The sequence below is a fragment of the Crinia signifera genome, chromosome 3 (assembly GCF_055691185.1).
Source record: "Crinia signifera chromosome 3, ASM5569118v1, whole genome shotgun sequence".
Classification (NCBI taxonomy): domain Eukaryota; kingdom Metazoa; phylum Chordata; class Amphibia; order Anura; family Myobatrachidae; genus Crinia; species Crinia signifera.
The window spans coordinates 18,467,457-18,484,768 of NC_139219.1; the positions used below are offsets into that span (position 1 = coordinate 18,467,457).

The window sequence follows — 17,312 nt, forward strand, 5'->3', positions numbered from 1 at the left end:
GGGCAAGTATAAGAGGCCTACTATTGTGTTGCATGATGTGTAAAAGGGGTATAGGGTGTGCTACAATACATTCAAAGACACACCCCCTTTTGAGTGACCACACCCCCTATGTCTTGAATATCTGCTGGAAGTATTAAGTGGCCCCCTGCTGAAATAATTGCCCACCCATGGTTTAGGCCCTTGATGGCTAACCCAGGGTTGCAGACTTTGTTATTCTCCTCTTCGGGAGAAGCCCGGAGAGGAGAGTTTCAGCAGCCGCTCAGGGGGCAGGGCTTAAGCGTGACATCACTAAGCCCCGCCCGTGATGCTAAACCAGTAAATGTACGGATCTCCGTGGAGGGGGCGGGGCTAAAATGACGCGGTTGTGTCATTTTAGCTCCGCCCCCTCCTCTGAGACCTGAGGATTGCGGCATTATAATGCCGCGATCCGGGGGACAGCGGGGGTGCCCCCTGAATCCGGCAACCCTGGGCTAACCTTGACCCTCCAGCTGTTGTTGAACTACACATCCCAGCATGCTCTGCATCAGATTTAGCATGGCCAAAATAGCAAAACTGAGCATGCTGGGATGTGTAGTTTAAAAACATCTGTCAAGGTTAGCCATCAAGGGTCTAGGCCAGGCATGTCGAACGTTGGCCCCCCAGATGTTGTGAAACTACACATCCCAGCATGCTTTGCCACAGTTTTGCTATTAGAGAATGCTAAAACTATTGCAAAGCATGCTGGGATGTGTAGTTTCACAACATCTGGAGGGCCAACGTTGGACATGCCTGGTCTAGGCAGACATTTGAGAGGTAAATATGTGTGTCTTGTTACCTGGATCAGGACACTCCCCTATTACATACCTCCAGCATGACCCTCTCCCGGAGGGACATAATGCTCTGTTCCTGGACTTCCCTCTTAATGTATGATTGCCGTCACCTGTGTTGAAACATCTTTCTTATCACTTAACCTGTTTAAAGCTGTGTAAACACTGGGGCGATTTCAGCACATATCGCTGGCAATATGGTCTCTGAGCGATCATATTGCCAGTGATTTGTTAGGGCTGTCGGCGATAAATGGCCAGGTGCGCACTCCCGTGTGCAGCCCCTGATGGTCGCTGGTCGCAGAAGCTTGCTCCTGCGATCAGCTGTTCCCCTGCCTCCTTCCCCGGCAGAGTCTCCTGTTCATCAGTGACCATCTCTGGTCGCTGAAGAACAGGAGATGCTGAGCAATATATCTCCCCCGTGTGTACACAGCTTAAAACAGGTGTCAGCAATCATACATTCAGAGGGAAGTCCAGGAGCAGAGCATTGTGTCCCTCCTGGAATGGGTCATGTTGGGAGGTATGCACAAACTGTCCCCGAATGTCAATCACTTTGTAAATATATTCTCAGTGTGACTGCCCTGTCCAGATCATCGCAGCACATGCCCAGTGCAACTTAGACTCCTCTCTCCGCTGAATCAGCCCCTCTGTGTGCAGCAGATGCAAGATACCCCAAAGCTGTATCATTCTAAAGGTGCCCATACACGGTACAATGCTGCTGTGCAATGTGATGCGATGCGCGCTCCCGCAGGCATCCCACCCCACAGCACATAAAGTCTCTGCAGCCTGTGCTTTTTTAAATAGTTCCTGATCGCATTGCTCGCTAATTGCATGCAAATTGCATGTGATACGATCTATTCAAAACGCGTGGGTATATTGTATTGTGTATGGGCACCTTAAAATTACATACCTTCAATGAGAGAAAATATTAACTTGCACAAAGGGTTAAACCGTGGATGCGGAGAGAGAGAAATGGTGCCTGGAGATGAAATCACAGTCTGTGCGGAGGAATTATCTCATTAGGGCCCTTATTCTGGTTGGTGCGGATATGTCCGCTTGCGTTCGTTCCGCTGATGTTTTGTGTTTGCGCATGTGCAGAGGCATATCTGCGTATGTGCGAAAGGGACATACGTCCAAATTCCGCATGAATTGTTTACACTACGAGCAGGGGGTGGAGAGGGGCGTGAAGGGCTGTTTGGGCTCATTACCATATGTTTACACCCCGCGTTTCATAGGCGTTCCCATGCAAATGCTGGGCGTACGTATGGTAATGCGGCCGTGACGCATGTGTAGGGGGCGGACATATGACATCTCTGGATGTCAGCTGCCCGCCCAGATCCCTGCTTTTGCACAGAAAAATGTCCGTGTGGTCTGAGCTCGCGGGAGCTGCCTGACCACTCGGTCCTGCATTCGATGGTATGCGACCATCGAATGATGGGGGAGGTTCCCTGAGATGGAGTAGGTGTATACATGAGAAATCCACTCGTGCTCCGTGCGGTCAGCGGCTTACCGCATTCGGACAGAGTGAGCGATCCGTACGGAAGGCGGGGTTTAGGACGCACGGTCCTGGCCGCATATTCGGCTCCGGCCGCACAAACCAGAATAAGGCCCTAGGTTAGGTCTGGACCGACCACTCATTTGACCAGAGGATCCTCAGTGAGCCTCACCCTATTTGGGCTCCTATAGGATGGAAGATGCCACTAATAAGGTAAGAATAATGAGTGTATTGTCTTCTACTGCTGCCAAATCATTAAACACAAAAGTCCACATGAATGGGATGTAAGTAAATGATGCTGACTTTTATATTTGGTTTTATTTTAGAGGGACCGTGTATGTAATATATATTTTTTTTTTCCGGATGGGTACAGATAAAGCTACAGATTTTCGGATGACCGAGTAATGATTACAGTCTTTTTGGGATGGGTACAGAATATGGTAACAGGTTTTGGGATGGGTATGGATGCGATAACCAGTTTTGGGATCTAAGAAATGTCTACAAGTGTCAGACCTTGCTGGCTCTTTCCCTCAGTCCTAAAACACTATTCAGCCTCTGGCTGTGCATCACCCATACACATAGCACCTCTGGGGATACGATTAGTAAGTGCTGCTTCCTGTGGGGTATTAGATACACCCATACACCTAGCACCTCTGGGGATACGCTATGCTTAGTATGTGCTGTAAAGCTTCCTGTTGGGCATTAGATACACCCATACACATAGCACCTCTGGGGATACGATTAGTAAGTGCTGCTTCCTGTGGGGTATTAGATACACCCATACACCTAGCACCTCTGGGGATACGCTACGTTTAGTAAGTGCTGTAAAGCTTCCTGTGGGGCATTAGATAACCCATAAATGAAGATAAAGGGCAGAGCAGTACATGCCCCTTCCAGAACTGCGCCACAACTCCCTGCCCAGGAGTTATTTGCACGATCACCCTGAAATCATTTTTCAAAATAAGCACCAGCAAGAAGCCATATTGCTATATGCCCGCCATAGCTTCAGTGCCAGCCTGGTTACCCACCCCAATGCAATTCCTCAGGAGGCCTCCGCATACAGCTGGTCCCCCATCTGTATGCTCCAGAACAGGGCGGAGCCTGATCTAGTCGTGCCGCCAATAGATGGAATCTGATTGGTGGGCAACATTGCATCTTACATAGAACTCACATCTTAATAAATGTTCCTGTCTGTGTCTCTCTAGCCACTATAATTAAGCATTGATCCTTCTTACATGGACCCAGGCAAGAAAGTGCAAAGAAAACAAAAACATTTTACAGTGCCAGGGGTGTCAAACTCAAATTCATCGGGGGGCCGCATCGGCAGTTTGGTCAACCTCAAAGGGCCGGTTGTATCTGTAGGACTATGTGTCCACTCTTTATTATCATAAATTATTGTCACTGCATTCAATTATTACTGTTTTTTGTAATAATGTAAGTAATAACTAGCAGGGAGATTGGCTGGGGGCCTGAGACAGGGCACAGTGACGTGACGTCAGATCGCCCAGCAGGTGACCTGGGCCTCTGGGTTCGCAGGACTCTTGCTAGAGTTCTGGACTGGTGGTGACAGTGGGACAGATAATGATAATGACCCTAGACACAGGCAGCCGCACTGCAGATTTGTGGGCTCAGGCTGCGGCTGTGTGCTGCTGGCCTGGCTCTCTGCCTGCCCGGCCACGGACTCTGGACTGGACAGACTGGTCTGGACAACAAGAGACAACACAACTGTGCCCACCCCACTGCCGAACTTACAGTTAATATACTGAACCAACTGATGCCACTGCTGCGCAGCGCGGCACCACAGGCAGGAGGCAGCTCACCGCCGGGCCGGCGTCCAAGTCCGACAGGCAGCCGCAGCAGCATGCACGTCACGGTGTCACTGGCACTGCTGTCAGGCGGGCGTGTGTCACACATGGCAGCGCCGTAGCCGCTGCCCGCAGAAGGAGCCGGGGAGGAGTCGGGCACGTCACACAGTGACACTAACAAGTCTGTGTCCACTGTCCTGCCTCCCTCCTCCTCCCAGCGAGCGCCGCGGCGGAGTGACTGTGTCACCCGGCTTCCTCACATTGTTAGGTATGTCTCAGTCTCGAGTCCTCATGTGAGTGTCACTGAATGTGATGTGACACTCACACTGTGATGGCTTCCCACAGTAATGTAATCGGTGCCAGGCGGGGGTGGGTGGCGGCGGCTGCGCAGGCCACATGACGAGGTCTGGTGGGCCGGATTTGGGCCGCGGGCCTTGTGTTTGACACCCGTGTTTTACACAGTAATAATAATAACAACACAAGTTTTATTTAATGTAGAAACTTTATATTGTAAATTATTATAACATATATTGGGTCCACAGAACACCCTCACTGCGAGTCCAACATCTCACTGCTGTCACACCTACATACTGTACCTGTGAGACACCTGTTTGGCACCTGGGTTGTTCTCACCTCCCATCACATGACACACATACACCTACTGCCCCCTGCAAGTAGACAGGAGCCCCACCTCTGACCGGTCTCCCCTGTTCTCTCTGGGAAAAAAAGTTACATTATGGCCATTAAAGGTTATATACATGCTGCAAGGGCAACTGTGATTGCCAGCAGATGGGCGGGGCAGCAGCTGATTGCCAGCAGCTGGGTGGGGCGAAGGGTGATTGGCAGAAGTGGGTGTGGTACGCGCGGTTACTCATGGCAGCCAGGTAACTTTAGCTCCGCCCTCTATGGTGAGTTGATGTGATTGGCAGCAGGTGGGCGGTGCATCGTAACGTCATTAGGTGGCAGGGCTCGGAGGGGAGGGTGTGTCTGAGGCAGACATGGCGACGGAGGCACAGCAGGAGCTGAAAGGCCTCAGCGATGAGGCGGCCTATAGCGCCTGCAGTGACCCGTCACCGGACACCAAGGTACCTGCGCTGACCGCCCGGCTGCTGCTGTATAGTCCCTGTATAGTGTTGCACTCCGCCTTCTCCCTGTATATATAAACACACTGTATTACACGCTGTCCCCTGTATATATAGTGCTATACTGTATATTACACCCTGCTCCGGATAACTAGTACTACAGTGTATTACTGTTCCATCTAGCTACAGTATACGTAATGTATGTTCTCCTATGGTATGATCCATCCCACCTATGTCACAGCACTAGTCTGCAGGTGTAAGCCTGTGGTTTTTTTATTTTCAGAACGGTGGTGGACTTTGTATTATACAGCATTGGCACACCCTGCTCTATACTACTTATATGTGGGGACTAAGTAAAAACCGGACCCGGATAAGACACCGGAACGCCGGACCAGACATCAAACTCTGCATTCCGGAGCTTATAGTGTCTGGTCCGAGGGGTGTCCCATCCGGGGGGTGTCTTGTCCGGGGGGATGCCTGTGATTGCTCACACCAGGGACATGGGGAAGGGGAGATTACAGCCTCCCCGTGTGGTCTGGACCGTTCCAGTTTTTATTACACCCCCGGACCATGCGGTGAGGCTGTATTCTCCCCCCTCTCCTCTCCCAGGTTACAGGTGTCAGAGCAGCCCCATCAGATGGAGCACCCCCGGACAGGACACCCCCGGACCGGATACTACATGCTCCGGAAAGCAGAGTTTGAAGTCCAGTCCGGCATTCCGGTGTCTTATCCGATTCCGGATTTTACCCATACCCTTATATGTGTGTTACACCCCTGCACCTATATAGTACTATGTGTATTACACCCTGGCCCTGCTACCTATACTACTGTTCTGTGCAATACACCCCTGCTCCTTATATAGTACTATGTGTATTACACCCTGCTACCTATACTACTCTGATCTGTGTATTACACCCCTGCTCCTTATATAGTACTTTGTGTATTACACCCTGCTACCTATACTACTGTTCTGTGCAATACACCCCTGCTCCTTATATAGTACTATGTGTATTACACCCTGCTACCTATACTACTGATCTGTGTATTACACCCCTGCTCCTTATATAGTACTATGTGTATTACACCCTGCTACCTATACTACTGTTCTGTGCAATACACCCCTGCTCCTTATATAGTACTATGTGTATTACACCCTGCTACCTATACTACTGATCTGTGTATTACACCCCTGCTCCTTATATAGTACTTTGTGTATTACACCCTGCTACCTATACTACTGTTCTGTGCAATACACCCCTGCTCCTTATATAGTACTATGTGTATTACACCCTGCTACCTATACTACTGTTCTGTGTATTACACCCCTGCTCCTTATATAGTACTATGTGTATCACACCCTGCTACCTATACTACTGATCTGTGCAATACACCCCTGCTCCTTATATAGTACTATGTGTATTACACCCTGCTACCTATACTACTGTTCTGTGTATTACACCCCTGCACCTTATATAGTACTATGTGTATTACACCCTGCTACCTATACTACTGTTCTGTGTATTACACCCCTGCTCCTTATATAGTACTATGTGTATTACACCCTGCTACCTATACTACTGTTCTGTGTATTACACCCCTGCTCCTTATATAGTACTATGTGTATTACACCCTGCTACCTATACTACTATACTGTGTACTACACCCTGTTCTTTATAAAGTACTATACACCCTTCTAGCTATATTATGCCCTACTCCTTATAGACTATTATACTGTGTATTATGCCCTACTCCTTATAGACTATTGTATTGTGTATTATGCCCTACTTCTTATAGACTGCTGTACTGCGCATTATGCCCTACTCCTTATAAACTGCTGTACTGCGTATTATGCCCTACTCCCTATAGACTGCTGTACTGCGCATTATGCCCTACTCCTTATAAACTGCTGTACTGCGTATTATGCCCTACTCCGTATAGGCTGCTGTACTGCGCATTATGCCCTACTCCTTATAGACTGCTGTACTGTGCATTATGCCCTACTCCTTATAGACTGCTGTACTGTGCATTATGCCCTACTCCTTATAGACTGCTGTACTGCGCATTATGCCCTACTCCTTATAGACTGCTGTACTGCGCATTATGCCCTACTCCTTATAGACTGCTGTACTGCGCATTATGCCCTACTCCCTATAGACTGCTGTACTGCGCATTATGCCCTACTCCTTATAGACTGCTGTACTGCGCATTATGCCCTACTCCTTATAGACTGCTGTACTGCGCATTATGCCCTACTCCCTATAGACTGCTGTACTGCGCATTATGCCCTACTCCTTATAGACTGCTGTACTGCGCATTATGCCCTACTCCCTATAGACTGCTGTACTGCGCATTATGCCCTACTCCTTATAGACTGCTGTACTGCGCATTATGCCCTACTCCCTATAGACTGCTGTACTGCGCATTATGCCCTACTCCTTATAGACTGCTGTACTGCGCATTATGCCCTACTCCTTATAGACTGCTGTACTGCGCATTATGCCCTACTCCTTATAGACTGCTGTACTGCGCATTATGCCCTACTCCCTATAGACTGCTGTACTGCGCATTATGCCCTACTCCTTATAGACTGCTGTACTGCGCATTATGCCCTACTCCTTATAGACTGCTGTACTGCGCATTATGCCCTACTCCTTATAGACTGCTGTACTGCGCATTATGCCCTACTCCTTATAGACTGCTGTACTGCGCATTATGCCCTACTCCTTATAGACTGCTGTACTGCGCATTATGCCCTACTCCTTATAGACTGCTGTACTGCGCATTATGCCCTACTCCCTATAGACTGCTGTACTGCGCATTATGCCCTACTCCCTATAGACTGCTGTACTGCGCATTATGCCCTACTCCCTATAGACTGCTGTACTGCGCATTATGCCCTACTCCTTATAGACTGCTGTACTGCGCATTATGCCCTACTCCTTATAGACTGCTGTACTGCGCATTATGCCCTACTCCTTATAGACTGCTGTACTGCGCATTATGCCCTACTCCCTATAGACTGCTGTACTGCGCATTATGCCCTACTCCTTATAGACTGCTGTACTGCGCATTATGCCCTACTCCTTATAGACTGCTGTACTGCGCATTATGCCCTACTCCTTATAGACTGCTGTACTGCGCATTATGCCCTACTCCTTATAGACTGCTGTACTGCGCATTATGCCCTACTCCTTATAGACTGCTGTACTGCGCATTATGCCCTACTCCCTATAGACTGCTGTACTGCGCATTATGCCCTACTCCTTATAGACTGCTGTACTGCGCATTATGCCCTACTCCCTATAGACTGCTGTACTGCGCATTATGCCCTACTCCTTATAGACTGCTGTACTGCGCATTATGCCCTACTCCCTATAGACTGCTGTACTGCGCATTATGCCCTACTCCCTATAGACTGCTGTACTGCGCATTATGCCCTACTCCCTATAGACTGCTGTACTGCGCATTATGCCCTACTCCCTATAGACTGCTGTACTGCGCATTATGCCCTACTCCCTATAGACTGCTGTACTGCGCATTATGCCCTACTCCTTATAGACTGCTGTACTGCGCATTATGCCCTACTCCTTATAGACTGCTGTACTGCGCATTATGCCCTACTCCTTATAGACTGCTGTACTGCGCATTATGCCCTACTCCCTATAGACTGCTGTACTGCGCATTATGCCCTACTCCTTATAGACTGCTGTACTGCGCATTATGCCCTACTCCTTATAGACTGCTGTACTGCGCATTATGCCCTACTCCCTATAGACTGCTGTACTGCGCATTATGCCCTACTCCTTATAGACTGCTGTACTGCGCATTATGCCCTACTCCTTATAGACTGCTGTACTGCGCATTATGCCCTACTCCCTATAGACTGCTGTACTGCGCATTATGCCCTACTCCTTATAGACTGCTGTACTGCGCATTATGCCCTACTCCCTATAGACTGCTGTACTGCGCATTATGCCCTACTCCTTATAGACTGCTGTACTGCGCATTATGCCCTACTCCCTATAGACTGCTGTACTGCGCATTATGCCCTACTCCTTATAGACTGCTGTACTGCGCATTATGCCCTACTCCCTATAGACTGCTGTACTGCGCATTATGCCCTACTCCCTATAGACTGCTGTACTGCGCATTATGCCCTACTCCCTATAGACTGCTGTACTGCGCATTATGCCCTACTCCTTATAGACTGCTGTACTGCGCATTATGCCCTACTCCGTATAGACTGCTGTACTGCGCATTATGCCCTACTCCTTATAGACTGCTGTACTGCGCATTATGCCCTACTCCTTATAGACTGCTGTACTGCGCATTATGCCCTACTCCTTATAGACTGCTGTACTGCGCATTATGCCCTACTCTGTATAAGCTGCTGTACTGCGCATTATGCCCTACGCCGTTTAGACGGCTGTACTGCGCATTATACACTACTCCGTATAGACTGCTGTACTGCGTATTATGTCCTAATCCGTATAGACTGCTGTACTGCGTATTATGCCTTACTCCGTATAGACTGCTGTACTGCGCATTATGCCCTACTCCTTATAGATTGCTGTACTGCGCATTATGCCCTACTCCTTATAGACTGCTGTACTGCGCATTATGCCCTACTCCGTATAGACTGCTGTACTGCGTATTATGCCCTACTCCGTATAGACTGCTGTACTGCGTATTATGCCCTACTCCGTATAGACTGCTGTACTGCGTATTATGCCTTACTCCGTATAGATTGCTGTACTGCGTATTATGCCTTACTCAGTATAGACTGCTGTACTGCGCATTATGCCCTACTCCTATAGACTGCTGTACTGCGCATTATGCCCTACTCCTATAGACTGCTGTACTGCGCATTATGCCCTACTCTTTATAGACTGCTGTACTGCGCATTATGCCCTACTCCCTATAGACTGCTGTACTGCGCATTATGCCCTACTCTTTATAGACTGCTGTACTGCGCATTATGCCCTACTCTTTATAGACTGCTGTACTGCGCATTATGCCCTACTCTTTATAGACTGCTGTACTGCGCATTATGCCCTACTCTTTATAGACTGCTGTACTGCGCATTATGCCCTACTCCTTATAGACTGCTGTACTGCGCATTATGCCCTACTCCCTATAGACTGCTGTACTGCGCATTATGCCCTACACTCCCTATAGACTGCTGTACTGCGCATTATGCCCTACTCTTTATAGACTGCTGTACTGCGCATTATGCCCTACTCTTTATAGACTGCTGTACTGCGCATTATGCCCTACTCTTTATAGACTGCTGTACTGCGCATTATGCCCTACTCCTTATAGACTGCTGTACTGCGCATTATGCCCTACTCCTTATAGACTGCTGTACTGCGCATTATGCCCTACTCCTTATAGACTGCTGTACTGCGCATTATGCCCTACTCCTTATAGACTGCTGTACTGCGCATTATGCCCTACTCCTTATAGACTGCTGTACTGCGCATTATGCCCTACTCTGTATAAGCTGCTGTACTGCGCATTATGCCCTACGCCGTTTAGACGGCTGTACTGCGCATTATACACTACTCCGTATAGACTGCTGTACTGCGTATTATGTCCTAATCCGTATAGACTGCTGTACTGCGTATTATGCCTTACTCCGTATAGACTGCTGTACTGCGCATTATGCCCTACTCCTTATAGATTACTGTACTGCGCATTATGCCCTACTCCTTATAGACTGCTGTACTGCGCATTATGCCCTACTCCGTATAGACTGCTGTACTGCGTATTATGCCCTACTCCGTATAGACTGCTGTACTGCGTATTATGCCCTACTCCGTATAGACTGCTGTACTGCGTATTATGCCTTACTCCGTATAGATTGCTGTACTGCGTATTATGCCTTACTCAGTATAGACTGCTGTACTGCGCATTATGCCCTACTCCTATAGACTGCTGTACTGCGCATTATGCCCTACTCCTATAGACTGCTGTACTGCGCATTATGCCCTACTCTTTATAGACTGCTGTACTGCGCATTATGCCCTACTCCCTATAGACTGCTGTACTGCGCATTATGCCCTACTCTTTATAGACTGCTGTACTGCGCATTATGCCCTACTCTTTATAGACTGCTGTACTGCGCATTATGCCCTACTCTTTATAGACTGCTGTACTGCGCATTATGCCCTACTCTTTATAGACTGCTGTACTGCGCATTATGCCCTACTCCTTATAGACTGCTGTACTGCGCATTATGCCCTACTCCCTATAGACTGCTGTACTGCGCATTATGCCCTACACTCCCTATAGACTGCTGTACTGCGCATTATGCCCTACTCTTTATAGACTGCTGTACTGCGCATTATGCCCTACTCTTTATAGACTGCTGTACTGCGCATTATGCCCTACTCTTTATAGACTGCTGTACTGCGTATTATGCCCTACTCCTTAGAGACTGCTGTACTGCGTATTTTAGGCCCTACTCCTTATAGACTGCTGTACTGTGTATTATGCCCTACTCCTTAGAGACTACTTTACTGTTGGGGACATGTGACCACTCACAGCCAATATACCGTAAGGTATCAGCCTGGTAATGTCATGGGATGTTATTTCCTCAGGGGCACGCTCCGTATGCTTCAGCACAAGATGCTGGTTGCATGACCGTAACATGTTGAGCTGTGCGTGGTCTATGCAGATATCTGTGTCTCCTGTTACTTTTGTGTAGATGACCTGTCCACCTTAGTCTTAGCTGTGAATAATAGACACTGATATAATAATATAGTCACCTTTCTGGTGTGCATTATCTGATTTGGTGTAAGTCTGGCCGCAGGTTTTTGGTCCTCTAGTTTTTGCAGAACAGTATGATATTGTGGATCATAACCCAGGCAGGGGGCTACCCCTGTTGTAGAGACTGCGTCATATTCTGTTTCACCAACCTAATTTGTACAGTACTACATGAAAGCATCATGATGAGGTGTAAAGTACGGTAGCTAAGCAGAGGTAGTCGGGGATAATTACAGGTGTCCACTGCTGGATGATCCATCTGATTGCACTCTAATTAAAATGATTTTATTCCCATCATACTTTGTAGGATTTTATGATGCAACAAACCATGCTGAGAATTAAGGATCCCCAGAAGTCCCTCCCTTTCTACACCAATTGCCTTGGCATGACGTAAGTAAAAACAGCGTAGTCCTTGACTTATGGAACTTATTATCAGCAGCTTATAGCCAATCAGATCGCATTAGGCACATCTCTACTTTTAATTAACCAGTGTGCATTTTACTTATTTGAAACAAATATTTAGCTTTAGTTATGTGTGTTGCTTAATTACACACATTGATTATAGCGGTCGGAGAATTTCTGTCCGATAATCGGACTATAACTTCATAGGGGGTGTGTAAATCTCTTCATTGTGTTGTGTTCCCGCATCTCAGCCTCCTGCAGAAGCTGGATTTCCCCTCAATGAAGTTCTCACTATATTTCATGGGCTACGAGGACAAGAAAGACATCCCGGAAGACATAAAGGAGAGGACGGCCTGGACGTTCTCCCGTAAAGCCACCCTTGAGCTGACGCAGTAAGTTCAGAAGCTGATGATCATTATTGCAGCAGTACAGAAGACTGGGCTGCTGGGAAATGGTTACCATGTATCTCTATGACATCTGTAGAGGAAAGGGCGGCTACCCCATTCTGTGTCACTCCTGTCCGTCTGCCCCTCCCATTTAGAATGTAAGTTCTCACGAGCAGGGCCCTCTCTCCTCGTGTGCTCTTCTTAGAATATATCTCAACCACTCAACAAAATTGCTTCAGTGTCCTGTCCCCTCAAGCAAAGGTCTTTACTTTCCATGTACTTTTCCTAAATTGTCTTAAAATGTTACTTTTCTTTTTTACTCATTTATGTATTAGGCGCTGCGGAACCCTTGTGGCGCCATATAAATAAACGATAATAGATAATGCATCATTTTCATAGGGTTACTGAACCCAAAGGGTTAATGTCTAAACAGCAACAATTTATTACATTACAGTGATAAATTGTATCCTTATTACTAGGTGTTAATGCGCTTTACTAATTAATACAAATTAATGACTAAACCGGAATAATTGCCTAATTAGAACTAATTCATATACCACTGCAGGGCGGAGGAGGCCCGGCCACATCAGGATTAAGTGGTACATAATAACTGACTTGCATATTACACTTGTCTCCCATTGGTTGGAGCCGTGTTGTGTGGGAGGATCTTCTGGCAACTGTTACTACATTATTACTTTCTCTTTCCTCTGTGCATTTCATCCATGTTTCATTATCATCCATTAATCATGTTCATTTCTATTATCTGGGTATCCAGCATAAAGCTGTTTCTGGATATGGGGGTAATTCAATCCGGGATATCGACTTTGAGGACATCCGGAAAGTCGGAATTCAATGTTGCGGCTGTCGAGTGTTGGAAAGTCCATGGATCGTCGAAAATGGCTGCATATTGTTAAAACAGCTGTGACTCCGACAATCTGTTGCCGTTTTCGACAAAACAGATATGAAAAAAGTCGAATCTGAATGGTGTGGTACAGAGGTCCGACAGTCGGGATCCTGACAGTCATTAGCCTGACGTCGGGATCCCGACTGGCCGGACCTAGACAGCATGGTGAGCACAACTAAGCTCGCTGCGCTCGCCACGCTGTGGGCACAGTGGCTACGTGAGTCACCTATTCTATTCTCCCTCTATGGGGGTCGTGGACCCCCACGAGGGAAAAAAGCGGGTGGCCGTCGGGAACCCGGCTGACGGTGTCTTTGTGCATGTCTTTATAAATGTATAATTACAAATGTTGACTCAATGTTTTCGTGCTCCGCAGCAACTGGGGTACTGAGCATGACGAGAAACCATATCATAATGGCAACTCGGACCCTCGAGGATATGGTACGTTGGCAGAAGAAACCCCTTCTCTGGTATTTGTTTTGACGTAGTCATCCTTTTGCTCTATGGAGATTGACGATGAATAAATATAATCCTGCGTTTATGGTAACGGCACATGAAATGAAGGGACCCTCAGGACCTAATCGTCCCTAAGCCAGAGTCCTTCCCCCTCCCCTAGGCTAGTGGTTCCCAGTCTTCTTTGCATCATGGTGCCCTAGAGTAACAGTATTTTTTTTTTTTTCTTCCACACCGAAGCCAAAAGTTTCTTATTAGTAAATAAAATGATTGTAAATTGTATTTGTAGGTCGACCTTCGGGTCTGTTATGTGGTGAGACATCCTATTACCATTTTTATGTTCCTAATTTTATTTTAAGTATGACATAAAATTCTACACCTACAGAAAATAGACCGCGCACTATCTAATACACAGTGTGTGCAGGCTATTAAAGAAAAAAGTCCCAATGGGGTGTTTTTATAGTGAACAATTGCATTGCTCCTGAGTCTCCTGATTGGAAACTAGTGCAGAATTGACTCTTCTCCTACAGGGTAGAACTAAATCGGAAATGTGCTGCCAAGTAAAGGAGTCAGTTCTCCTCCACGATCATCCTCATCATCCATGATCACTCAGCTCAATGCTCTCCCCAACTGTCGCCCCCTGCAGGTCACATAGGTATCGCAGTCCCTGATGTTTACGCTGCCTGCAAGAGGTTCGAGGAGCTTGGAGTCACATTTGTGAAGAAACCAGATGATGGTAACTATTAAGTGTCTGCTTTGGTATTTTTACCAAGTGGCTGCATTCCTGTGGCAAAAACAGAGACCCATAGATGTAGTCAGGCTCATCATGGCTACCTGGCATCTGCCCAGTTGCACACGCAACTCACGGTGCCAGACTGTAGGCTAATAGATTGCAACCTGTGAGTGCGACTTTGATGCTCACCCACTTAGCAGCATTGCTGTCACATGATGTAGCCTAAATGAGTGTGGCTACATCTGTGTATATGGTGGTTCTGTCACACCGCTGGTAAATAAAGCATAGTCTTGTCTGCACAATCCATATTCTACACACAAGTAAAACACCGTGCACAGATGGCTAACATTCATAGTGTTCACTCTAACTTAGCGGGGGACGGACCGGGTCACTAAAGGGGGCGGGCCCGGCCGCCGCCGTCACTAAAGGGGGCTGGTCCGGCCCTGCCAAAGTTGCCGTCTAAGGCGGCGCTGCGCTTCCCCGTGTACACAGCCGGGGCAGGCACTAGGCTGTTTTAGCGGGGCGCTGCTAGCCAGGCAGGGCGCATTTTGCTCTTTAAAAATCAGGCAGGGCGCAGCGCCCCACTAAAACAGCCTAACGGGGACTCTACTCTCATAACTACTAAGTATCAGTGACGAAAAAATAAAATGCATTTTTTACTGACAATTAATAAATTTAGTAAATATAAAGCAGCCAAATGAATTCTTAATATTTAAAAACAATTGACGTCCACGCAGTCTAGGCCTCTGGGCATCTTCCATATGGGACAGCACGTGGCCCTGTAGGTACAGTGTCTGTCTGCAGCTGTCAGGGTAAATACCGGTTCTGTGATCGTCTTATAGTGTCCAATGACAGTGTGGTCCAACCCACAGTGACTGGTTTGCTGACCGTCAAATGAAGTACTGTAGGTGTAAATGGAGGAGCACGGCTAAAGTATGGCCGATTACCAAATGTTGTCAAAATTGCAGCACAACGCATCAGTGGTAGGTTTTCCTTCAGCTCTCCGCCCCTACTGGGCCATGTGCCCCCACTTTGAACTGTCCATTGCTCCCCAATAGGGAAGATGCCCAGAGGCCTATATCACATTTTATTTGGATGCTTTATATTTAGTAACTGTATACATATTTCATTCCATCTGCGTTTTATGTATGTTCCCTTGCTATCTCTTGTGGCTATTCTGTGCACTGCTACTTTTCTTTGCAGACGCATTCGGGCCTCTTCTGCATTTTAGTTATTGCCTAATATTTCTTATTATAGAATAATGCGTGGTCTACAGATTAATGTTGGGGGCTGTTGCAACTATTGATGTGTGATGTCTCTTTTTCAGGTAAAATGAAAGGCTTAGCATTCGTCCAAGACCCTGACGGATACTGGATCGAGATTCTCAGTCCTAACAACATGGTGCCCATCGTTTAAACTGCATCTCTGCCGTTAGCATCTGTGCCCGAGAACTGAGGATATAGCTTTGTTTTCATTTAGAAATTCCAGTACGAGGTCATAAAATCTAGATTAATTCGATATAATGCACTGGCCATGTGGCGTACATCCTGCGGCTAGAAGTACAATGCATTACCCCAAATCCTGCGCACCGTCCAGGCAGTTATCCTTCTGTGACCCCTAATTGCCCCCTTGTCAAGTCCTATATCAGAGGCTTGTATACGACAACCGCTGCTAATAAGTTTTACATAGATCAAAGCGAACTGTGGGTTCCACGCTGTATTATCCAGCCTCCAGTACCTAACCTAGACTGGTTCTTGAGCAGATTTGTAAATCACCAGTATTACCAGATATTTATAATGGATTTAGTGCCTTAGTGGAAGCACCTTAGATTTTAACACTGAATACTGTGATATTCATGTGATCAATTTCCAATAAAACCTGAATAAAATTAGATTTGTCCTTTTATTTGCTTTTAGAGATGTTCCACTGAAACGCTGATGTATGCAATCGGCACGTTTATATTTGTAAATTGTAATTCGGACTAGAAGTGTACGTTATAATGGGGAAGATGTATTAAGCCTTAACAAGTGATAAAGTGGGAGGGTGATAGAGTGATAACGTATCAGCCAATCATCTCCTAACCTAGCCTGTAACATGGCAGTGTGTGTGTGTGTGTGTGTGTGTGTGTGTGTGTATATATGTATATGTGTGTATATATAAATCAGATCTAGGGACTTAGGAACTGCTCCTGAGGTGGTAGTAAATGAAAATAGACAAGCACCTGTGTAGGAGCAGGTGGGGATATGAGTTATACCCCTTTCAGACCGCCAAATCAACCCGGGTTATTGCCATGTTAGCCTGGGTTGATCTGTGGTGTGAAAGTGCCACATGTCAAGGATTGAGCAATTTGGCATTTCAACCCTGGTCGCAAACAGGGTTGAACACGGCTGTGACCCGGGTTGCAGTACAGTGTGAATGGTTAACCGGGTCTCGTACACACTATAGAGGAGGCAGGGCTTGGAGAGTGCAATAAACCGGGTCACT

The 17,312-nt window shown here is 47.1% G+C and overlaps 1 protein-coding gene across 1 annotated transcript; it reads left to right on the forward strand.

The window, feature by feature from the left end:
• The first annotated feature begins 5,033 nt into the window (after positions 1-5,033).
• LOC146063228 (lactoylglutathione lyase-like) lies at positions 5,034-16,719 on the forward strand. The gene is made up of 6 exons (XM_083175426.1): positions 5,034-5,188; positions 12,261-12,343; positions 12,607-12,747; positions 14,019-14,083; positions 14,742-14,831; positions 16,156-16,719. Exons 1-6 carry the CDS (start codon positions 5,102-5,104, stop codon positions 16,242-16,244), a joined length of 555 nt encoding a protein of 184 aa, XP_083031552.1. The 5' UTR covers positions 5,034-5,101; the 3' UTR covers positions 16,245-16,719.
• The last annotated feature ends 593 nt before the right edge of the window (positions 16,720-17,312 follow it).

Bases quoted from the DNA above. Each gene is read 5' to 3' on its own strand.
- LOC146063228 (XM_083175426.1), top strand. From the start codon at position 5,102: ATGGCGACGGAGGCACAGCAGGAGCTGAAAGGCCTCAGCGATGAGGCG. The intron at 5,189-12,260 runs GTACCTGCGCTG...CATACTTTGTAG, and splicing joins ACCCGTCACCGGACACCAAG to GATTTTATGATGCAACAAAC. The intron at 14,832-16,155 runs GTAACTATTAAG...TCTCTTTTTCAG, and splicing joins TGTGAAGAAACCAGATGATG to GTAAAATGAAAGGCTTAGCA.